General features: G+C 46.9%; 3 protein-coding genes and 1 pseudogene across 4 annotated transcripts; 2 read left to right on the top strand and 2 right to left on the bottom strand.

Moving 5' to 3' along the window:
• Positions 1 to 1,939: 1,939 nt before the first annotated feature.
• On the bottom strand, positions 1,940 to 7,773 carry PTGES3L (prostaglandin E synthase 3 like). Its single transcript, XM_082861762.1, has 7 exons — positions 7,699 to 7,773; positions 7,212 to 7,325; positions 7,025 to 7,091; positions 6,822 to 6,920; positions 3,797 to 3,886; positions 2,835 to 2,888; positions 1,940 to 2,331 (listed from the first exon to the last, which is right to left on the bottom strand). The coding sequence occupies exons 1-7, from the start codon at positions 7,704 to 7,706 to the stop codon at positions 2,296 to 2,298; spliced, it is 468 nt and encodes a 155-aa protein (XP_082717888.1). The 5' UTR covers positions 7,707 to 7,773; the 3' UTR covers positions 1,940 to 2,295.
• Positions 5,555 to 6,025, bottom strand: LOC309976060 (large ribosomal subunit protein eL21-like; annotated as a pseudogene). The gene has a single exon. The product of its transcript is annotated as a large ribosomal subunit protein eL21-like (transcript).
• Positions 7,774 to 8,191: 418 nt separating the features above from the next.
• RUNDC1 (RUN domain containing 1) lies at positions 8,192 to 16,396 on the top strand. Its single transcript, XM_082861757.1, has 5 exons — positions 8,192 to 8,729; positions 11,840 to 11,998; positions 13,000 to 13,198; positions 13,669 to 13,788; positions 14,181 to 16,396. The coding sequence occupies exons 1-5, from the start codon at positions 8,232 to 8,234 to the stop codon at positions 15,044 to 15,046; spliced, it is 1,842 nt and encodes a 613-aa protein (XP_082717883.1). The 5' UTR covers positions 8,192 to 8,231; the 3' UTR covers positions 15,047 to 16,396.
• Positions 16,397 to 20,262: 3,866 nt separating this feature from the next.
• On the top strand, positions 20,263 to 22,719 carry RPL27 (ribosomal protein L27). The gene is made up of 5 exons (XM_082860613.1): positions 20,263 to 20,326; positions 20,566 to 20,648; positions 21,610 to 21,779; positions 22,400 to 22,510; positions 22,623 to 22,719. The coding sequence occupies exons 2-5, from the start codon at positions 20,568 to 20,570 to the stop codon at positions 22,669 to 22,671; spliced, it is 411 nt and encodes a 136-aa protein (XP_082716739.1). The 5' UTR covers positions 20,263 to 20,326; positions 20,566 to 20,567; the 3' UTR covers positions 22,672 to 22,719.
• Positions 22,720 to 23,607: the final 888 nt, after the last annotated feature.

The following is a 23,607-nucleotide window of genomic DNA, read 5'->3' as shown; positions in this document are numbered from 1 at the left end:
TCTTGGCAAATATCTAAAAGGTTTTGGAGAATGGAGCACTCTTGGTGGAAGCGAAAATTGGTATGATTTCATCTAAAAGCAACTTGGCAACAGCTTTCAAAATGTTTATCTGCTCTTTGACCTAGCAATTCTACTTCTAGAAATTTACCCTATAGGAATTCCCTGGTGGTCCAGTGGTTAGGACTTGGTGCTTCCACTGCCAGGGCCCAGGTTCAATCCCTGGTTGGGGAACTAAGATCCTGCAAGCCACGTGGTGTGGCCGGGAAAAAAAAAGAAAGAAATTTACCCTACAGATATTCTTGCCAAACATGTAAGGATCTACTTTTTTTTTTTTTTTTTTGTGGTACGCTAGCCTCTTACTGTTGTGGCCTCTCCCGTTGCGGAGCACAGGCTCCTGACGCGCAGGCTCAGCGGCCATGGCTCACCAGCCCAGCCGCTCCGCAGCATGTGGGATCTTCCTGGACCAGGGCACGAACCCGTGTCCCCTGCATCGGCAGGCGGACTCTCAACCACTGCGCCACCAGGGAAGCCCAAGGATCTACTTTTTAAACTGTTCCTTGCAGCCTTGTTTGAAAACTGAAAAAGACTAACAACAACTTAAATATCCCTTGATAAGGAACCAGTTAAATTATGGAAAATATATTCAACTGAATACCATGTAGCCATAAAGAAGAGTCAGATCTATGTATACTGATTTAGAAAGAGCTCCAATATATATTAAGTGAAAAAAAGCAGGGTACAAGATGTATATTAATAGTATGATTCCCATTGTGTACACACAGACGCATTGCATTTGCCTATATGCGTTAAATTTTAATATATTGATATATTGTACTGTATATAAATAATACATGATATTGTATATGTTCCAGATATGTTGTATGTTTTATATATAACTATATAATTATATAATATTAATTATAGGTACTATGAAATTTATAACAGATATAGATATAAAGATCTAGACATAAATATATAAATTTATTGAAGAAATTGTTAACAGTGGTTACAGCTATTGAGGGAGTGCAAATTCTACTTTAAATTTTAGACCCTTCTATACTATTTAGTTTTTTAAACTATGTCCCTATATTACTGAAATAAACTTTAGATTTTAATTTTTTTTAACAAATCTCAGTACTTTACCATGAATTCAAGGGCAAAGCCTGAGTGTTGCATTTTGTTTAAGTCACAGTTTAAGTACACACTGGGCCCTCAGAAAACGTTTATGGATGAATGGGGTAGCTGATGAATAGAGTAATAAACAGACATAGGCATTAACTAATGTAACAATTAGCTTTAAAAGTGTAAAGATAGGGCTTCCCTGGTGGCGCAGTGGTTGAGAGTCCACCTGCCGATGCAGGGGACGCGGGTTCGTGCCCCGGTCCGGGAGGATCCCACATGCCGCGGAGCGGCTGGGCCCGTGAGCCATGGCTGCTGAGCCTGCGCGTCTGGAGCCTGTGCTCCGCAACGGGAGAGGCCACAACAGTGAGAGGCCCGCATACTGAAAAACAAACAAAAGAACAAAACAAAAAAAAAGTGTAAAGATATTTAAAGGAATGCTCTCCTAGTGCCAATAAATGGCCTAACTGCTTTTTAAGTGCCAAAAAAAAAAAAAAAAAAAAACATGTAAAGATATTTCTGGAGTATCCAGGAAGCTAAGGTGGGTTTCTGGCTGGTTCTAGAGGTGGCAGTATTAGCTATACAGAGAAAGGCTGGTTTCTGCTCTGAAGATCTGGGCATGGGAAAGTTCCCCAGCTTGGTTACAAGTCTGCTCCCAATATCTTTCTTCTTCCAATCTCGACAGTAAGGGCCAGGATCTCTGACACCCACCTCTCCACTGGAGAGGAGCTATAGACAGGAAGAGGCTTGCCTCTAGGAGGAAGAAGTACAAAAAGGAAAGAGACACAGAACAGTTCCTACAGATTTATTATAATCTATATGCTGCTTCTATGGCTTTTGCTCTTACACATACACACACGCAGAGGCTCAAATACTCCAGAAAGCCCTGATGAGTGGCCCAAACACAAAGATTGCAGCCAGTTGGTAGGAAGTCAGAAGCCCCACCTGTCTACTCCTCTCCTATCCTGTCATCTGACACAGCAGCCTTAGTCAAGTGCCTAGGAAATAGAAATAAAGCATGAAGGAGGACCCTTAATAAAGAGCTTCTAGGAAAGTTCGGAGATCCCAGAGGACCCTGGCGCACAGCCAAAGAGCTGAGAAAGACCCAGGACCTAGCTTGTTAGAGTGACTGGAAGATAGCCACAGCTTCCTCCCCAGCTCTGCTGTCACAGAAAGTTAATTACTTGTTGCCTCCGCACTGTCAGAATCATCCTGGGGGGAAAAAGAGACAAAAGCCCCTGTAGCGTCTGCAAAGAGTGGACATTTATGTTCACAAATGCTGCTCACTCCCTCCAGCTCTCCAGGTTTTCTTTGGTAATTTTCTGAATCACACAACTTCTTGGGAGCCTAACACGGAAGGATTTAAATTTTGTATGATAAAATAAGACACTTGTATTCAGTAAACAGCACTGTGCCATGCATCAGTTAATGCCAGAATTACAGCGAATGCTACTGGTCCTTACAGCTATAAAGATAGTCAACAGGGCCAGGTCTGCCCTAGATTGGGGAAGCAGAAGGGGAGATGGAAGGGACAAGGGTCTTACTGGGGTTTTCTAGAGCATGGAGAAGAACATTTGACCTCCTGTGTCAAATTCAGATTTGGCTAACATGCACTGAGAACCACTATGTGCTAGAGACTGGGACAGGAGCTTTCTAGTATCTTATTTTTAAGGGCTAAAAGGAAAGGGAAAGGTTAAGCAGCAGGCTTTACTTACATCCAGGTCGTCCATTGCAGGGGGAGGCCTCTTGGTCCTGACCTTCTCCAAAAGCTGGTGGGAAGAGAAAAGTAGTCACGAGAGAGAAGAGGGGCAAAGGAAGAGCAACCTGCATATTGACGGACCACAGGAAAATGGTCCCAGGCAAACAACTGCCCCAGCTTTAAAGCCCCTAATACATCACTGGAATGAACTGACGAAAAGTACATTGATACACCCCTTTTTAAAAAATTTTATTTTATATTGTAGTACAGTCGATTAACAATGTTGTATTAGTTTCAGGTGTACAGCAAAGTGATTCAGTTATACCTATTCTTTTTCAAGTTCTTTTCCCATTTAGGTTATTACAGAATATTGAGCAGAGTTCCCTGTGCTATACGGTAGGTCCTTGTTGGTTATCTATTTTAATTATAGCAGTGTGTATATGAAATTGACCCCCTTTTTAAAAGGAAATTTAGACACACACACCTCCTTACTAATCCGGGTTACTATTAGTGTTTTTACAACTTGAATAAACAGCTGAAATTCGGAAACCAAATATCGTATAGCACGGTGCAATTTATTGGGGATTGGTGATTTATTTTGTGATGTGAATTTTTATACTGCGTAGTTTGAGCTTCCCATGAAGCTATCTGGCTCAGGAAAAACACACACACATACACAAAGAAAACAAAAGAGAGAACAAGAATTACAGAAAAGTAGGAAAAGCTTTTGCCAAACTTGTTCGGAACACAGGCTCTACTCTAAACAGTGAATGAATCTATGTATACAATTTCACTAGCAATATTCACTTCTCTCATCCCTACTAAATAAACATTGCACAAAACATAAAGACTATCAAACCATTGAGCAACCTGCCTGGGGAGATCATATCCCTCTGCCTAGCCCTGACGACAATCCTCCAAAGCAATGTGTGCAGAGAGTCACAGAGAATGATTGAGATAGGCAGAAAAGAGCATTACCTCTGCGTAATGGTCCACCTGAGCCAGCTCCACTTCTTCATCCCCTTCCCAGTCTCTCCAGTTATCAAAATCCACAGACAACCACACTGGCTGCAGGAGGAAAGCACAGAGAGTCACAGGCCAGGAAGGCAGCAGCAGAAGTGCATAGATGAGTGTGGGTATGTGTGTGGGAGTATGCTTGGGGAAAAGAGGGTCAATGGGGGTATCATCTTCCCAACAGCACCCCTTTAGTTAACCCCCCTCCAGGCTGCCACGTCATCAGCAGCAGCAGCAGCAAAGATTTACCAAGAACTTACTAAGTGCCAAGCACAATGCCAGGCATTGTAGGGGATGGAAAAGCATAGAAACTCTGTCCTCCAGGAGCCAGCTGACTAGAAAGATAACACATCTAGAAAGATAACTGTATCATAAAGCATCCTAGGAGTCAACCAAGCAGCATTCCCTGGAATCAGGGACAACCCTTTGAGGCCCATATTCCAAGTTCCCACATTTAGACAGGGAAAGAAGTTATTTACTCGATCATTTAACAGGTATTTATTGAACACATACTGTGGTTGGCACTGGGATTTTTAAAATGTTCACTACACAGTCTCAGCCATCAAGAAGCAAGTAGGGGGGCTTCCCTGGTGGCGCAATGGTTGAGAGTCCCCCTGCCGATGCAGGGGACATGGGTTCGTGCCCCGGTCCGGGAAGATCCCACAGGCCGCGGAGCAGCTGGGCCCGTGAGCCATGGCCGCTGAGCCTGCACGTCCGGAGCCTGTGCTCCGCAATGGGAGAGGCCACAATAGAGAGAGGCACGCGTACCGCAAAAAAAAAAAAAAAAAAAAAAAAAAGAAGCAAGTAGGGGACTTCCCTGGTGGTGCAGTGGTTAAGAATCTGCCTGCCAGTGCAGGGGACGCAGGTTCGAGCCCTGGTCCGGGAAGATCCCACATGCCACGGAGCAGCTAAGCCCGAGTGCCACAACTACTGAAGCCCATGCGCCTACAGCCTGTGCTCTGCAACAAGAGAAGCCACTGCGATGAGAAGTCCGCGCACCGCAACAAAGAACCGCTCGCCACAACTAGAGAAAGCCCGCGTGCAGCAATGAAGACCCAATGCAGCCAAAATAAGTAAATAAATTTATTTTTAAAAAAAGAAGCAAGTAGGGAAGGGAAATGTAAATACATCATTATAATACAGTGTGGAAAGTGTGACGGTGGGTTCTGTAGGGGATATTATAGGAAGCCAGCCTTCTTGGAGTAGCAGGGCCTTGAAGGATGAGCAGGGGTTAGGTGGGCAAAGGTAGTGGTGATGGAGACTTTCCAGGAAGAAGGCATAGCTTGAGCAAAGGTATTGAGGTGCATAATAGCCTGGTGTGTGGAAGACAGCTGCAAGCAGTTGGCTGTGGCTGGAATGTGACGTTTGAGGCAGAGAGTAAAGGGGTACGAGGCTGCAGAAGGAAAGAACAGCCAAGTCATCAGCTTATACGCCATGCTATGGGCCTTAGACTCTAACCCAAATGGCAGAAGCTACAAGTTCAAATGCCTGAGAGTGTCAGGGAGATAACAAAAAGGAGTGAAGTGAAGTGGAATGCATGCCCCATTTCAAGCTCCAACTCTAGGCATTTGGGAATTTAGACCAGCGTGGCCAGAGTCTCCAGTTTCCAAGAGAAGCTGAGAATCTGGATTTTTAGGTGAAATCTCTACGTTTTTTGTTAAATTTTTTATTTATGTATTTATTCATTTTTACCATCTAGATCTTTTATTTTCTTTATAGCTATCATGCCATGAATTCATAGGGAATGGGTTCCAACAGTTCAGGCTCCTTTCCATTGGTTCTCATGAAGTGTGCTTCTCTGGGTGGAGCAGGCTGGTGCTTCAGCTGAACCCAAGTACCATTCTCTTTGGCTTCCTTCTTTTTCTGATCATTTTCCTTCACACATTTCAGGAAACTATCTCTGCTCTCAGAGTGCTTAATATGCTAAATATGCACATTAATTCTCTCGGCAATAATCTTGCCCTTAACTTGTTTGTTTACAGTGATGCCAACAGCATGCTGGGTAATGCTGTAAACTTGCAATTTTGCCATGGTAACATTTGTGGGGCATTCCTTTTTGAACAGAGCCCATTCGCTTGATATCTACAATACCACCTTTCTTGTAGATTCACATGGAAGGAACAACTCCATGTTTTTTAAAAGGCCTAGAGAACATATAGTGGGTGGCCTCCTCTTTCCCTTTGTGTTGGTCATTTTGGGGAGTTACTGGAAAATGGCGGTTCCAGCTGAAAGGTGAAATCTCCACATTTTAAATAATTAATTAATTAATGGCTGCCTTGGGTCTTTGTTGCTGCGCGCAGGCTTTCTCTAGTTGCGGCAAGCAGGGGCTACTCTTTGTTGCGGTGCGCGGGCTCTAGGCTTCAGTAGTTGTGGCATGTGGGCTCTGTAGTTGTGGCTCACGGTCTCTAGAGCGCAGGCTCAGTAGTCGTGGCGCACAGGCTTAGTTGCTCCACGGCAAGTGGGATCTTCTAGGACCAGGGCTCCAACCCATGTCCCCTGCATTGGCAGGTGGATTCTTAACCACTGAGCCATCAGGGATGTCTGAAATCTCCACATTTTTAAATGTCAGTAGCCCATCAAAATAATTTTTAACACTTTGAAGACTGCTAAAACAAATTTGAGAGGCAGATCCAGCCAGCATGCAGCCAATTTTCAACTTTTAGGGGAAAAGAAGCCACTGGAGGGTCTTAAGAGGAAAAGTGACAGGGTCAAATGTGTGTTTTAAACAGACCATGCTGCGAGGAATGCAGAAGATGGATTGAGGGTGGTGCTGAAAATATGCAACAAACCTCACCCAGTAATGGATAAGGCCTGAATTAGGAAGAGATTAAATCATGGATTCTGTTTAAGAGGTCAAATAGGCAGGACCTGGTGAGTAACTGAATGTTGGTGGGAAAGGAGCCAAGGGTGAGTCCCAGACCCAACTTGTCAACCTGGGTACACAGATAGAGAGCACAGGAGAAAAAGCGGCCACTTCCCGCACACCCACCTTGATATCCTCCTTAGTGAGTCGGGGCCAGGCCACCTTCTCCTTCCATTTCCTCACAAAGCAAGTAATGGACCGGCCAGAGCGCTTATCTCGCGAGTCCTGCCAGATAGAGAGCATCATTCTTAGCGTCTGAGGTTTAGAATGAATCTCCATTTCCCAAGCAGCCTTCCCATCCAGCCCTTACTGCCCCACCCCACCCTTACCTTGCAGTTCACCTTGGCATAGAACTCAATCTCATTATAAAACTCCACTCCATCGGCATTCTTGCAGCTGAGGAGACAATGCAGCTAAGGAGACGAGGAGGCTGAGTGTGGAGTGTGGGGGCATTAGGAGAAGGGAAAGGTTCCCAAGAAGCCAGGCCCTGGCAGCAGTGGAGGGGGAGGGGATTACCTGAACACAATGCGGTGGTCTTCGATGAGCACGTGGACATCGGTGCTGTCCTCAACACAAAACTCCATGAACACATACTTGGGCCTGTCGTACCACAGGGTCCGAGCATGCTGCCTGAAGAGGAGTTGAGGTGGGGCTTCATAGGGGTGCGAGAGGGAAGACTGAGGGCATTTGGGAAAGGTTGGGGGAAAATACAGGGACGTTTTATGCTACAGCACGGTCAAAGCGGAGCTAAATAAGACAGAAGGGGGTGGAAGGGGAGTGACGAGACTGGGGTGTGCGGTGAAGATGAACCTGAGGATAACCGAAAGTGCGAGAGTAGAGAGGTAGGGAGTTATGGAGAACATTCAGGTCACACTTCCCCTCAGCACCCCAAGGATACAGAGACCTGGGGTCCGGGGTTCCCATGGGACCTCGCAGAACCTGGAGCGCCCAGAAAACGTGGGGAAAGGAATCTCTAGTGAAAGAGGCGGCCAGAAGCACTTACCGTGCCATGGCGGCTCCCGCTGCCCCGAGGCGTTTGGAATCCGAGGCAGGGGCCGCTATCTTTAGATCCTGGGGACGCCCCCAGCAGCTGCCTCTCCTTACATGGTTGGGGAAAGGGTTTAGAAGAAGTGGGAACGTGGCCTAAGCCAAGGGATCCGCACTCCGAAGAGACTCTGGGAGAGCATAGTCCCTGCAGCCCTGCACATCTTGGGGTCTCCAGAAATACACACGTTAGGAATAGACGACCCGCCCGCCGGGATTAGAGGTCGATACACATGGAAGGGCTTGTCCCGACTTCATTCGCCTGTTTCTCCAATGCTTAGCACACTCAGTGTCCGACACGCAGCAGGCGCTCAATAAAAAAAAAAAAACTACTGGCCAGAATTAAGTCCCGAGGGAAGGCCGGCCCTGGATGACGTCTGAACTAGGTGACGTCTGGGCCCCACCCATCCGCTCCTCCGGGTTTCCCAGCCAGCGCGCCGTTGCCATAGCAGCAGGGGGGCGTGGCTGCCGTCCGCCGGCGTTTCCTGAAACATGGCGGCTCTCGAAGCGGCTGCTGAACCGGTAACGGGGGTAGCGGCCGTTGGACCAAAGGCGAAGGACGAAGAGGAGGAGGAAGAGGAGTCGCTTCCGCCGTGCGAGGCAGTGCGCTGGGCGCCGGTGGGGGCGGTGGCAGAGGCCGGGCCCGGGGCGGCGGCGTTCTCGGAAGAGGCGGCGGCCGAGGAGCCCGGAGCGGCCCCGGGCTCCCCACCGGACTCGCCGGGCCGGACGCTGCGGCGGCTGCGGGCCGAGCGGCGGCGGCTGGACTCGGCGCTGCTCGCGTTGTCCTCGCATTTCGCGCAGGTGCAGTTCCGCCTGCGGCAGGTGGTGCGCGGGGCGCCGGCGGAGCAGCAGCGGCTCCTGAGCGAGCTCGAGGACTTTGCGTTCCGCGGCTGCCCTCACGTCCTGGGTTACGGGAGCCCAGAGGACCCCACCAGCGATGATGGCGACGGGATGCCGGGGGACCGGCCACGGTTGCGGGGCGAGGACCAGGTGAACAGCTGGGGCCACGCCCCGAGGGATATGGGAGTAGAGGGGTAGGTGGGCGGCGATGCTAACGCGGACGGAGGTAGCACTGGTGAGAAGCCGGCTCGTCTAGGTGGCTATGCGTGTCCCAGAAGAGACCAGACAGGTGTTCGGGACCTGCTGAAAGGCAAGAGGACAGAGAGGCCTGGGAAGCTGACGGTGAGAGGTGTTCACCAAAGGTGTGGGAAGAGATGCAGGTGTGATGAGGTGAGAGGCAGAAGAGGGATGAGCGAGGAGAGTGTTCAGAGGGCAACAGAGCAGCCAACTGAAACAGTGCTGCTCCCGCTCACCTTGCTGTCGCCTCAAGAACCTAAGCCCTCAGCACATTTGTTGTGAGAGTTCTCCGACCCTGGAGATTGAGAAAATTGCTTAGAGAAGAGCAAGTGAATTGAAATCCATGGAAATTTAGATGTACTCCCTGTCCGTGCTTTCCTAGAATCTAGAGAATGTCTTTAATCTTCAGACTCTTGTCTGGGTGAGAGCTTTGGTGAACAGCAAGGTCTCTTAGTAATTGTAAGAAACACAAGTCCTAATTATGTGAATTTTCTAATGCTGGCATTTTAAAACTCCTTCCCCATCCTACTTAATAACTAGATATTCTAAAGGAAGCCCCTTTGGTAACTGTGACAAGATTCATTCAGTTAGTCAACACTGAATGCTGAGAATTTGTATGACAGCCCCAGGGGACGTTTCCTTACAGTCTTTGAACCTCTGGAAGTGCACAATTGTAGATAGCTTGTTGGAAGAGACTCGCTGTTTTTTCTCCACCTTCTTATTTAGGTTACAACCCATATGTGGCTTTCTTCCCACTTAAATTGATTTTAACCAAGAAGACTTATCAGCAGATATTGACTTGCTTATTTTAATCTGAAATGTTTCCAGTGCAGTCCTGTGTTTACTGTTCCACCCTTGTCTCCGTATACCCACAGCTCCTTGCACAAGTCCTCAAATTGCCAGACTTTTTTTTTTTTTTTGCGGTACGCGGGCCTCTCACTGTCGTGGCCTCTCCTGTTGCGGAGCAAAGGCTCCGGATGCGCAGGCTCAGCGGCCATGGCTCACGGGCCCAGCCGCTCCGCGGCATGTAGGATCTTCCTAGACCGGGGCACGAACCCATGTCCCCTGCATCGGCAAGCGGACTCTCAACCACTGCGCCACTAGGGAAGCCCAAATTGCCAGACTTTTAAGGAACAGGTAGGATAGAAAGAATTTCTGTGGTCAGGCCCTGTTCAGGAGTGAGGAGCACCAAAGGTTTGGTGTGGATGTGGTGCTCTTTTGATTGTCCGTTTTTACTTTTAGAAACAGTGTACAACTTAAAAAAAAAAAAACTGTAGTGCTCAAAACACCTAATAAGCGGCTGTAATCTTGTGTGCATATATTGACACATGAACAGGTGGTGCCAAAGTGGGGACATGTTAGAACCAAACGATTTACTACTTATCAGTTCCAGTTTTTTGTTTTTTTAACCAGTATTTTCTCTCGCTTCATACTGGAAATTATTTCTGTTATTTCCTGCCTTGCACCAGAGCTCATTGTTCTCACCTAGTAAACATGTTTGCCCACACTCCAGTAAATCGCATACTCAGTAATTACCGTGGCAGGTAACAGCGTTCAGCAGACACAGTCATGAAAATGGAATCAGGATCTATGGCTGGTTTCTTTCTTCTTTGGCTTCATAATGTTGGGATGGGATACAATGAAAACAAAAACAAAGTTTCCCTAGTCCTTTCCCTTTGGGCTGGTTAGACAACTTTTTCCGTAAGAGTTCATTATTTGGCATGTGGCCTTCTGAACCTGATTGCGTTCAGTAACATACAGCAAATGTGTACTGGGAGCTTACCCTGTGCCAGACACAGTGCTAGGCCCTGGGGGTAGTCAGGGCCTTTGTCCTTAAGGAGTTCATAGACTTGGGGAGACAGAATCCTAAACAAATCATTATAATGTGACATGAGCTAGAGTAGAAGTTTGTACAAAATACAGAGGAAGTGATTGATTCTGCCTGGGGAAATCGAGGAAACCTCTTAAAGAATAGCTAGGCCACTAAGTTGGGGAGAAGAACAGGGTTCTAAGAAAAAACCACGACACTGGGAAAGCTTTGGAGAGGCAGTATCCCCTGAGAAAAGGCTTGCTTTCATATTGAGCAAAGCTAAAGCAAGGGGATTGCTTTTTAAATAGCTAAACAAACAGTTAATTTGTTGTTTTTCATTTGTTCTCTCTCATACCTTACTTCTGGAGGCCTTGGTAAGTACCATTTTAAGATTAAATTTAATATCCTATAGACATCTAGTTTAAAATGCAGCCTTACACCTGTAAATGACTTGCTAGTTTTGCTTGTTTTGTTTTTGATACTCAAAAAAGGCAAGGAAGAACCAGTGTTTGAGAATACATTGGCAAGGCTTTACCTCTCCGAAGGGTTTTTCATCATTTAAATGTAGAAACTACCGGGTGGCCAACAGTGAGAAAAGGCGTCACTGGTCAGGGAACCTTATCGAACTTTTTTTTTTTTTTTTTCAAACCTAATTACCTTCTCACCCCTATTACTTGGCTTTGAATTTTTTTCACTGCCCCAGGTACCTGTGTTTGTTTGATTTTGCAATACATTGGAGGCGCTTTGGACCTTAAGAAAACTGATATGAGTTATAAAGCCTCTCTGTACACCCTTACCTCCAGATTCTCTCGCAAAATTTGGCTGTAGCAAGTATTCAGGACTTGTTCTGTGGTAATTGGCTCTGGAGGATGGCATGTTTAATTCCAGGGAGGCTGTCTTGGCTGAGATAAATTGTGGCAATCTTAACTAGACCTGAGGGGGTGGGAAGCAATCTTAATGAAAGGCCCCATTGTACTTATATCCTATTTCCAATGAAGGACAAATACTTTCTTAAAGAAAACACCTATTTAATAAATTGCCCCGATGAAATAATTATTCTCATTTTTTAACGTGTCCCATGAATTCTGTATTTCATTCGGGTTACTTGGAAACATTTTATATTTTACTAGTCATTATTGGCTTAAGAGAATTCATAATGTGCCCTGACTTTTTCTTTTCCTGTGAAATCAACCCAAATCTTTTCCCATCTTAGAGTGAGCAGGAGAAACGGGAACATCTGGAAACCCAAAGGGAGAAGCAGAAAGAACTGATACTGCAGCTCAAAACGCAGCTTGATGACCTGGAGACGTTTGCCTATGAGGAAGGCAGTTACGACTCCCTGCCGCAGTCCGTGGTCTTGGAAAGGCAGCGGGTGAGCAGATCCAGAGGCGCCTCCTCCACTGCCTCGGGTTACCTTGTCCCTTCCAGCGTTCACAGGACAGCCTTGTCCAGCTTGCTCACCCTCAGCCTCACTGCTGGCCCATATCAAAGGGAAATTTTGCTGCTACCTGGGACCAGTCTTTATTCACATGTGGAAACACACATGCCAAAGCTTTCTAATGTGATGATTGAGCTCTTTTTTGTTTTTTTGGTGGCTATTATTATTAATAATAATAGTAATAAATAATAATAACAGCAATAATTTCTTTCATTTGATCATTGAAACCGTTCTACTTGGGCACTTCATATGATGTAAACTAGTTTTCTCCCCCAGCACCACTCAATAAATATTCCAGGAATCCTGACTTTAACGCTGTATTTATTAAAGCAACACCTGGGCAGACAGGTGAATCTGTTAGTCAAAACACAGTCTCCGTTACACATTTGTCTCTCTGGAGCTGTGATGTGGCTGTTTTTCTGGCAGGGCTGGAGTTATACATTATCTGGTTTTCAAATTGTTCCTCATGTTGTCACTAGGATATTTTGGTTGTAACACGCCTGGATGTTTCATAGAGCTTTTCCTTTAGTTGCCTAGAGTAGTAAGGCAAGAAGGGATGAGAAGGACTAGAAACTAAGGGAAATCAGTATTTATTCTCTTGGAGGCCATGGGGGAAGCTAACTGTGGGGCTTTCGGGATCATCAGCCACTTTGGATCATTTACACCGTTGTTCTCTTGAGTGAAATTTACCTGGCCTGGTAGAAAATTTGCAGTGAGAGGAGCCATTTCTGTCAGAGAGGAACCAGGGGTCCTTGTTTCTATAAGAGACGTAAAAGGCCTGTGCCCTCACCTTGATCAGCAGTTGCACCATTTTTCTCACAAATTGGATTTCCATTTAAGGGTAGAAGGGAGGCACACTAGTAAAGATTCTCCTTCTTCCTAACCCTCTCCCTGAAAATTCCAAAGGGTGTGCTCATGGCTTGTAGTCTTGATAGGTGATCATCGATGAGTTAATAAAGAAACTGGACATGAATCTGAACGAGGACCTCAGCTCACTGTCCACTGAGGAGCTTCGGCAGCGTGTGGATGTAGCTGTAGCTCAGATCGTCAACCCAGCCCGAGTGAAAGAACAGCTGGTTGAGCAGCTGAAAACTCAGATCCGAGACCTCGAGATGTTCATCAGCTTCATCCAAGGTCAGAGGAGGGGTGGAAAGAGAAGGGTGGCTGGATGTCATCATAATTATATGTATTCTGAGTACTAACACCTAAAGGTGCCAGTCCTTGATGTATATGCAAGAGGTTTGATCACTCGGTAAGGGAGCCAGCATGGTGGAGTAGAAAGGACATGGATTTTAAAACCAGAGAGTTAAAATCTCAGCCCTGCCCCTTACTGGCTTCGTGTCCTTCGTAGACTAATGAGGTTAGGCAGGTTCCTAACCTCTTCAGTCCCGCTTTCCTCCTCCATAAAATGATGATTCATGCTTCCTTCACTCAGCAGTTATTTATTGAGCCAGCTAGTATGTGCCAGTCACTGTTCCACACGATGAAATACTATTTGTAAAAGTCTTGTCACGTGGTAGGCACTAGTAAATAGTATTTTGCCTTTAAAAATCTGCCAAAAAGAGGCTAAATAAATGTCTCCTCTTTGTAACCTCTGATTGCAGATGAAGTAGGAAGCCCATTACAGACAGGTAGTGGGCACTGTGAGTGCAAGGCCAGTGGGAAGACAGGAAACGGCTCCTGCAGAACTGGCAGCAGCAGACCACCTCCAGGAAACAGCAAAAGTAAGTACAGCTTCCAGAATGTGCAAATCTATAGAGACAGAAAGTAGATTAGGGGTTGCCTAGGCTGGGGGATCGGGGAGAAGTAGGGAGTGGGAAATGCCAATGGTACACGCTTTCTTTGGGGGATGATGGTTGCCCAACTCTGTGAATATACTAAAAACCACTGAATTATACACTTTTAATGGATAAGTTGAGTGTTATGTGAATCATATCTCAAAATAGTTATTACTAACCAAAAAAAGTAAGCCCAGCGACATCCTAGGTGGCTCTTGGCTTCATGTGGGACCCATGCTGTGGCTCAGAAGCAAGACTGGATCTCAGCTTGTGACTTGCTGACTGTCCCTCTGACCACTATGGCCTCTCACTGATGAGTCGTTGTGTTTTCTACGCAGCGAAGGCAGAAGACATGAAGAGAGTTCGGGAGACAGGGCTGCACCTGATGCGGCGAGTGCTGGCAGTGCTCCAGATCTTTGCTGTTAGCCAGTTCGGTTGCGCCACGGGCCAGATCCCGCAGACCCTGTGGCAGAGGGACCAGGCTGACAGGGACTACTCTCCCTTATTGAAGAGGCTGGAGGTGTCAGTAGACAGGGTGAAGCAGCTGGCCTTGAGGCACCAGGCGCACGACCATTTCAGCAGCTCCGCCAGCCTCCAGGACCTCTCTCTGGGAGGCAAGGATGAGCTGACCGTGGCTGTGCGGAAGGAGCTGACTGTGGCCGTGAGGGACCTGCTGGCCCATGGACTGTACGCCTCTTCACCAGGGATGAGCCTCGTCATGGCCCCCATCGCCTGTCTGCTGCCGGCCTTCTCCTCGGCCCCCGAGGCCATGCACCCCTGGGAGCTCTTTGTAAAGTACTACCACGCTAAGAACGGCCGTGCTTACGTGGAATCCCCCGCCCGGAAGCTCTCACAGTCCTTCGCCCTGCCTGTCATGGGAGGCACTGTGGTGACGCCCAAGCAGAGCCTGCTGACAGCCATCCACGTGGTGCTGACAGAGCACGACCCGTTTAAGCGCAGTGCAGACTCGGAGCTGAAGGCCTTGGTGTGCATGGCGCTGAATGAGCAGCGTCTCGTGTCCTGGGTGAACCTCATCTGCAAGTCGGGGTCGCTCATCGAGCCCCACTACCAGCCCTGGAGCTACATGGCACACACGGGCTTTGAGAGTGCCCTCAACCTGCTCAGCCGCCTTAGCAGCCTCAAGTTCAGCCTCCCTGTAGACCTGGCTGTGCGCCAGCTCAAGAACATCAAAGATGCCTTTTGATGAGAATGCCCTGGCCCCAGACCAGCACCTTGCTCAGTAAGGATAGATGGTTAGTCTTCTAGGATAAGAGCAAGAATTAGGAGGAGGGGCTAAAGACATTTTCCCTAGCCGGATGATGCAAAGTCTCTCTCCCCCATCAACTTAGCATCTCAGAAAGATATGCTGGAGACCCTCTTGTTAAAAGGTTCTGCCCTGGCGTGTAACCACGGTGTGCATGTGAGCACATATACTTGAGCCTGTTGAAAAGAAGTCAGTCATGGCACACCCTCTTCACGCCATGTCTGATTTGTAGAAAATCCGGGTTGCTGTAACCATTCTCTTCACGGTGGTGAGGGACAGCATGAGTGAGTTGTTGGTCCTGGAAGACATACAACTTAAGGCTCCTGTCAGTCAAGTTGCGAGCCATCTTCCTTCACTTGAAGCAGGTTTGAGAGAGTCCTAGGTCAGAATTCAAACTCCTTTTGTGAATACTGATGCCTCTTTCTTCCTGACCCCAAGGTCAGGGGAGGCCCTGTGTGTTCCATAGCTGCCTCTAAAACCAGGAGTGGGGCTATCTGAGAACAGCATTTCTAAGGGTGTTTACCACAGTTGTTTTGTTTTTTTTTTTTTAATTTGCCTGTGCTGAGCAGCTTGCGGGATCTTAGCTCCCCGACCAGGGATTGAACCCCGGGCCCACAGCAGTGAAAGCGCCAAGTCTTAGCCACTGGACCGCCAGGGAATTCCCCAAAGTTGATTTTAATATGAGCCCTTTTTCGTGTAGAGGTAAGAACTGAAATCTGTCCCTGACCACGTGGTCCTTTCCTCACAGCCCAGATGATGGTCTTTCAGTTTTGGAGCTGGTTTACCAGGACAGCCACCGTCTGGTACCATGTCCTCTGGCGAGTAACCTTTCCTCTGCGCACCTCCCAGCTTCTCAGAAGGAAACGTGTCCAAGGTGTGTTCCACGTGTCCTGGAGGCTGGATGGTGGAGGAGGTCTGACCACGTGATCATACTACAGCGTGGGTAGGAACTGTGGCAGATCACTGGTGACAAAGAAGGGCCTTGGCATTTCCTTGTAGAACTGACTCTAGACTGGTCCTATTGGGTCTCTTTTAGCCTTTTTAGTTCATATTTGCCATTCAGCTTGCATCCTGCTCTGGGACTGACCAAAAATGAGCAAAGTATATCACCTTCTGGAAAGCCAAATGGGTTCCCAACACTACTGATTTACCATCGTTTCATGTATTTAATTGCCAGCTGTGCTTCGTGTCTGCACTATTATGTAGTGCATTTTAACTTAATGTTTTCAGTAAGGTATTATTTAAGATCTATTCTTGATAATTCATTAGAATTAGTCCTCCTTCACGTGAAACAGGATAAGTGTAAAATGTTGTGAAAAATGGTATCTGTGGTTGCTAATAAAATCATAGTATTTTGTGTAGCTTCTCTGCAAAGACCTTAGAGACTGTTGGCTTTGGTTTATAAGTTTATAAGGGCATTGTCAGCGTATCTGATCCAGATCAGTATTTCCTTGAGCAGTGCCTGGCTCCTGGCATTTCTGCCTCTTCTCTGTCCCCTGCACTGGATCAACTCAGCTTTGGTGGTGTTTCCCCCACTATCCCCCTTGAACAAATTCATGAGAAAGTGTCGTTGGCATTACCATCCCATCTTGCCCAGACCTACAGGCCTATCCCCACAGCATATCTCACCACACATGCCACTTTAGGAACTGACGCTTTTGAATTCACTTGTCTGGATACCATTTAGGGTGGGTGATAAGTGCTCTAGTCGTATGGCATAGCCCTGGATCACCCCAGTATGTTTCCAATCCTCACAAAAACTGGTATTAAGGCTTTTATGCTAACATGAGGAGAAGCATTTTGTGTGTGCGCCATCCTAATTTAATTCTCACTACATGTAAGGCAGGACAGTATTATCTGCATTTTATAGCGGAGGAAACTGAACTGCAGAGGTTAAATATTTTGTCCACGCTTACGTGTTGGAAGAGCTGGGATTTGAACCCAAGTTGCCTGAATCCAAATCCTGTGGTCTTTATACTGTTAATGTTACCTCATTGTATCATGCTGCTTCTAGATAGTTTGTTCCTCTCTCTCCTTTATCCACCCCCTCACTTCACCATCACTTTGTGGATGAACAGGTATTTTCCACATGCCTGCCAGAAATTTCAGCTGCCAAAGGACTAGGCTGCAGGGAGATGGGCAGATAGCCATTGCTCTGCCAAGTTCTTCATGAAACTTAGAGACATGTAGAGACAGAGACAAGCCTGCCAGCGGGCCAGCAGTCACGTAGCTGCTAGTCACTGATAACATCTGTATTATAACTGAGGACAGAGGTCTGTGCTTGGCTTGGAGTGAGGCAGACAGGATGAAGGAGGAGAGGAGGGACTGTCAGCCGAGGTCTAAGGCTATGCAAGAACAGAATGAAAGAGAGCCGTGGATATGTATCCAGTGAAAGTGCAGGGTCCATTGTATGATCTGCAAGGCATCGTTAAAGATTTCCAAGATGCTCTGCCTTCATTCATTCACTATTGAGCACCCACCAACTGCTTGGGCCAGGCTAGGTGCTCAGAACTTCTCTCTGCCTGCCTTCAAGGAACACAAGGTTTAGCAAAGGAGGTAGCAAGCCAATTGGAGATTTGAGTAGCTTGTTAAAACACAAATTGCTGGGACTTCCCTGGTGGTGCAGTGGTTAAGAATCCGCCTGCCAAGGCAGGGGACACAGGTTCAATCCCTGGTCTGGGAAGATCCCACATGCCGCGGAGCAACTAAGCCCGTGCGCCGCAACCACTGAGCGTGCATGCCACGACTACTGAAGCCTGTGCTCCTAGAGCCTGTGTTCTGCAGCAAGAGAAGCCACCACAATGAGAAGCCAGAGCACCACAATGAAGAGTAGTCCCCCTGCGCGCAGCAAGGAATACCCAATGCAGCCAAAAATAAATAAATAATTAAAACAAAAACAACCACAAATTGCTTGGTTCCATCCCCAGAGTTTTTTATTCAGTAGCTCTGAGAATTTGCATTTCTAACAAGTTCCCATGCTTGTTATGCTGATGCCGCTGGTCTGGGGACCACACTTTGACAACCACTGATCCAAACCAACTGAAATATGTTCTATAGTAAAATGAAGTGTGGATTGGATTGCTGAGGGAGCATAGAGAAGGAAGAGATGAATTCTGCCTGGGAGAATTCTAGAGTGGCCTTGAAGGATGGATAGGATTTTGCCCAGCTACAGTGGAGGAGAATAACGAAACACGGAACAGCTTGTGTGAAGACCCTGGCGCTCAGAAGGGGTCGGATCTTTGAGTAGTTGAGCTGGCTGGAACCCAGGTGGTATGTGAAGGGTGTGGAGGAGACAGGAACTTATACTGCAAGGAAGATAGGAAGGGAGTGAGAAACTTTGGTACAGAGAGCCAGCAAAGGATTTCAGGCAGGTAAGTGGTGGACTTAAGAGTTGTGTTTAGAGAACTTTCTAAAAATAAGATCTATAGCTCATGGCTCCACACCAGACCTGAACTGGAATCTCTTCAGTTGGCAATGCATATTTAATAAGCATCCCAAGCAATTTTTGACCCACCCAAAGTTTTGAGGAGGGACTGGAGAAAACAAAGAACTGAAGCTGGATCAGTTAGGGAGCAGGTGTAAAAGGATAGAAAAGATTTAAAAGACATGAGGCAAAATTCACAGGATTTAGTTACTAATTTGATTTGGAGAGTTTTAGTATGTGATAAGAGTTCAAGGCAATGATAAGATTTCAGGGTTTGGTTTCTGTTTTCCAAGAGAGAAACAGCAGAAGACACAAAAGCAGATAAGGAGGCTGAAAGAAGACCATGGAGGTGGAAGTGGACAGGGTCGTGTGGTGCAGTGGCAAGAGTGGCTTGGGAACGGGGGAGCCTTGATCTGCGCCACCAACTCCGTGACTTTGCTGCTCTAGAACTTTCCTCTCATCTTCGAGAGGACAGAGTAGACGATTTCTGAGTTCCTTTCCAACTCTACAATGTCATATTACAAATTAAAACAAAACATTTTCATTAAATATAGAAATATAAGTACATAATCAGGGTGATAAACTATTGGAATGAAGTCCTGAGGGCTGCGGGGGAAATTGGTCCTTGGAGAGCCTGAAGAAGAGAAATGATGAAACCCTGATTGTTCCCACGTCTTGCCCAAGACCAATCCTATAGATTCGTCAGTGTTCAAATGAGCAAAAACTATAAGATGGTTTCTCTTTCTCTTGAACTCGGAAGACACCTAAGGAACCATCTAAAAACACTCTTCCAGTAAGTGATGGGAAATAATTCAGTTTGAGAGCAAACTAGACCTGGGTTCAAACCCAGATTTGATGATCAGAGCCTTAGGCTCTCTAAATCTCAATTTCCTCATGTCTAAATGGGAGGAAAATACCCAAGATGCAGATTCCTGAGAATTAAATAGCAGTTGACTTACCTAAAGTGCCTAGCATCTTGCCTGGCACAGAGTGGGTACTCAATTTGGTGACTGGGTAAACAGTATGGGCTCAGGAGTACTGCTTGAATCTGAGTTCCCAGCTTGATCACGTACTAGCTGTGGATTTGGGGCAAATTACTTAACCTTCCCAAACCACAGTATCTTCAACTGTGGAATGGAGATAACATTACTTATCTCTTATTGTCGTTATGAGGATCAAAAGAGATAATAACGTAACACGTAAATAGATAACACGTAAATAGATTAACTTGGCCTGACACAGCGTACAGAGCTGCTAGTATCACCATAATCGTCCTTCATCTCCCTCCTTTATTCTGGTCGGAAATGTCTCTGACATCATTAGCCTCTAAATGTTGAGGGCAAGTTCCCTTGTTTGATTGATCTTCGTCTCTTCCTTATGCGTAACTGTACACAGTTGGTACTAATAAATGTCCTATTTTGTTTCTTACTCTTACAAAGCAAAAGAAGTATATTTCAAACTGTGCCTCCCCCACCCGCTAGCGCCAGAGAAAGGAACTACAACCAGGGGGCAGAGGAGCAGCTGCGTCCACGTAAAAACCTTCCGGGGGAGGCAGAACTCCTTTGCCCTTTCTACTGCTGGAGCTGCTCATAAAGTTTGATTTGAATAAAAAAACTGCCAGGCCTTCCTTTCCCTTCAAGAGCTTCTTCCGCCCTCAACACAGATTCTGAGCGCCACGCAAGAGGCGGGGAGAAGCCCGAGGGGGCGGGACAGGAAGTGAGATCACCCTCCCCGGGGTGAAAGGTAAGCGGAAGTGCTCTTTCTTTCTCTGCTGTAGGCCCGAGAGGTTGCTGTCGGTGAGTAGCGGCTGGGGCAGGGTATTACAATCCGCAGCCATCCGCGGACTGGGGGTCGAGTTGCGGGGTGGTGCCGGGTGCTTTTCATTCCTCGGTCTCTGACGGCTTCGTAGCGGATCCTGTCTTGAGAGCAGTACCTGCAGGTGGCCTGAGCCGAGACGCAGTGAGCGCCGCTGAAGTTCCGGGCCCACAGCCTGAGCTGGCGGGTTTCTGAGCGGCCCCTTCTCTTTTCTCTGCAGACATGGGCAAGTTCATGAAACCCGGGAAGGTGGTGCTGGTCCTGGCCGGTCGCTACTCCGGACGCAAAGCGGTCATCGTAAAGGTACCAACCTCGCGAACCTGTGCCCCTTTGTATCCCGTGAATGGGGCGGGCGGGCAACTTGGAATTCAAGACCTAGTTTGAGGGCATTACCCACTGAGCATTGCGAATGGTGGTGGTGGGGGTGAATGCATGAGAGCTTTTGATAGAGAAAGACGCGTAATAACAAATGGGAGTTGAATTGGACAGCTGACACCCAACGCGTTTTCTATCAGAGAGGTTTTAAATAATACTAATGGCTGACGTTTATTGAATGCTTGCTTGGTACCTGGCACTGCCTTATAGGTGTCGTCATGTGCAATCCTTGCGGAAACTATAAGGTTACTTTCTACTGCGAAGGTTTAGAGATGTTAAGTTTAACCTGAGGTCAAACAGGTAGTGCTGCAGCTGGGACTCCGTAAAAAGAGGAGAAATTGTTACTAGTTAAAATGGTCACTTAGCGTAATCTAGCCGTTCACTGTTTGCCTTTTACCTACGTCTTTAGCCTTTTATGAGATTTTCCTAAGCTCTGGCCACATACACCACTGCTGTTGACTGTTGGGGACACCGGGGCACCCTTGGTTCCCTTTCCTCCGTCTGCCTGAGGCTGGTTTTGGAGTTAGGCAGCCAGGTTTGGAATCCTGCCTCTAACCATTCCTAGCAGTGCAATCCTGGAGGAGGTTAAGAGATGTAAAGTCCTGAGAACTAGTGCTTGGCATATAGCAATCACTTCATAATTGTTAACTGTTGTTACATTTTAAATCTCTTGCCTCCCAGGAACCCTTCCAAATTTTTCCTGGTGGGAAGGAAACCACCCTTTTCCCTGTTACTCTTTGGGCATCTAGCATAGCACTTAGAATGTCTGCTTTGTGTCGTTTTTATAATAGTGGGTCTCAGAGGCCTAGGGGTTGAGGGCGTTCTTTCTATACACGCCCTACATCTAGCAAAGGGCCTCAATAGCAATAACATGTAATTGCTCATTCAGAACATTGATGACGGCACCTCAGACCGACCCTACAGCCATGCTCTGGTGGCTGGAATTGATCGCTATCCCCGCAAAGTGACAGCTGCCATGGGCAAGAAGAAAATTGCCAAGAGGTCAAAGATCAAGTCTTTCGTGAAAGTTTATAATTATAATCACCTCATGCCTACAAGGTGAGCGTTTCAAGAATGGGAATGAAAGTGACTTTCTTACTTTTCCCACTCTCTGCCCTGCTGAATAAGGAGACAACCTTGTAGCCGCTCCAGTGGAAGAGACATCATTTTCAATTTGTCATTTGGCCGTGGTTTCCAGTGTTGCCTCTTTAATCCATCTTGGAAGTGTTCACTTTCCTGTTGTTTTCTATTGATTTCCCTGACTTGGCAACGCCGGATTGAAAAACCTCTTCCAAACTTGCTCTTGATCTGTCTCTCTCCTCACCTGAAAATTCTTTGAAGTGTTGAGTAAAGGTTGTTCCATTTGTTTCCAGCCACAGTAAACACAGGCATGGAATCTGGCCTGCCTTCTTCCACTCTCAAGGATACTAGTTATTATAGGGTAGGGTAGTTGTGGGAAACTGAGAGTGAATTGTGAAGTTTTTCAGTGGCTTGAATCTATGTAAATGAGTTTGTTAAAACTGGGCATTTCCAAAGAATATCATCAGGACTTTAGCACAGTTTTGATGATAGCTCCTGTGGAGTCAGACCTTAACGTGCCAATGTCCCAGGAGTGGGGCGGAGGGGTGAAGGCCCTGGCAGCATGTGGGCTGCTCCTACCTTCCTGCCATTGTCCCCAGGTACTCTGTGGATATCCCCTTGGACAAAACTGTTGTCAACAAGGATGTCTTCAGAGACCCTGCTCTCAAACGCAAGGCCCGACGAGAGGCCAAGGTCAAGTTTGAGGAGAGGTAAGTAGGCTTTGGTAGTGAATACTGGAGTATGGTTTCACTGTTCTCCATGAAGACAGTTTTGTCTTCTGTGATTCCTCTCCTCATTAGTGTCCTTTTTTCCCCCCTCTAGATACAAGACCGGCAAGAACAAATGGTTCTTTCAGAAGCTGCGGTTTTAGGTCTGTCTTGTTTCAGTCATTACAAATACAAAAATACAAAAAAAAAAATCCATGTGTCTGCTTTCTTCTTGTTATTAGACTGGGAAAGAACATTCATACGGTGAGAGACACTGGGTGGTGGATGAGGGACTGTGGGAAAATACAAAATAAAAGGTACATCTGCCTTTGTGAGACATGGGCTACTTCTGTCCATAGCCTCATAATCCTTTAATGGTCTAACTCAGTGGGTAAAATGTCATATTGAACTGTTTCCCCAAAAGAGCTACTCTGGACATTTTTAGGTGTGGAATTGTTTAAGCATCCCTGGCTTCAACCCATTACATATCTAGAGAACTGTTCCCCCACCCCCACCCCGTGTGACAACCAAAGGCCCCTCTGAGTGGACACCATCTACTTTGGATTAAGAGTCACTAACTTGAGGTGGTTTGTTAAACCGGAGTGCCAGATTTCGTAGGTCAGAATTCAGCATCTTGTCAAGTGATGTTGGTGCTGCTTGGACGAGGACCACGCTGGAGAACTGCTCTAGATGGGGATGGACACCAACAATGAAGGCCTGAGCCACAGAGCAGCCATTCCTAGTGGGAGCAAGGAGAGGTCCCCGAGTGGTCTGTCTAGCGGAGACAGGCAAGGAAGGGGGTGGGGCTCTGGATTGTCACCACTGTGTTACAGGAAAGGCGTTTGGCCCTTCTATAGCATTTTACCTCTCATTGGACACTTAACTGACTGGTGTTACTGATGAAATAGGTTTTCCAGCCAAGCTAATACTAAGTCACTAAATGGAACTAGGATTCAAATGGCCGTATTTGCCAAGCTTCACACTTGGCACACTTTCAGCTGGGGTGAGGAGTGGGGGCATGAGAAAGGGGCTCAGTAAGTTACTCTGAGTGGGAAGCCCTGGACTAGGTGAAAATAGAAAACTCATATCCTGCACTGTTT

Source organism: Leucopleurus acutus (assembly GCF_964270905.1).
Source record: "Leucopleurus acutus genome assembly, chromosome: 19".
Taxonomy (NCBI): Eukaryota; Metazoa; Chordata; class Mammalia; order Artiodactyla; family Delphinidae; genus Leucopleurus; species Leucopleurus acutus.
This window is presented reverse-complemented; position numbering and strand designations above follow the sequence as displayed.

Bases quoted from the DNA above. Each gene is read 5' to 3' on its own strand.
- PTGES3L (XM_082861762.1), bottom strand. The intron at 7,092-7,211 runs GTAATCCCCTCC...TTGTCTCCTCAG, and splicing joins GACCACCGCATTGTGTTCAG to CTGCAAGAATGCCGATGGAG. The intron at 2,332-2,834 runs GTAAGTAAAGCC...TTTTCCCCCCAG, and splicing joins CTGCAATGGACGACCTGGAT to GATGATTCTGACAGTGCGGA.
- RUNDC1 (XM_082861757.1), top strand. From the start codon at position 8,232: ATGGCGGCTCTCGAAGCGGCTGCTGAACCGGTAACGGGGGTAGCGGCC. The intron at 8,730-11,839 runs GTGAACAGCTGG...TTCCCATCTTAG, and splicing joins GGTTGCGGGGCGAGGACCAG to AGTGAGCAGGAGAAACGGGA. The intron at 13,789-14,180 runs GTAAGTACAGCT...TTTTCTACGCAG, and splicing joins ACCTCCAGGAAACAGCAAAA to CGAAGGCAGAAGACATGAAG.
- RPL27 (XM_082860613.1), top strand. From the start codon at position 20,568: ATGGGCAAGTTCATGAAACCCGGGAAGGTGGTGCTGGTCCTGGCCGGT. The intron at 21,780-22,399 runs GTGAGCGTTTCA...CATTGTCCCCAG, and splicing joins AATCACCTCATGCCTACAAG to GTACTCTGTGGATATCCCCT. The intron at 22,511-22,622 runs GTAAGTAGGCTT...TCCCCCCTCTAG, and splicing joins AAGGTCAAGTTTGAGGAGAG to ATACAAGACCGGCAAGAACA.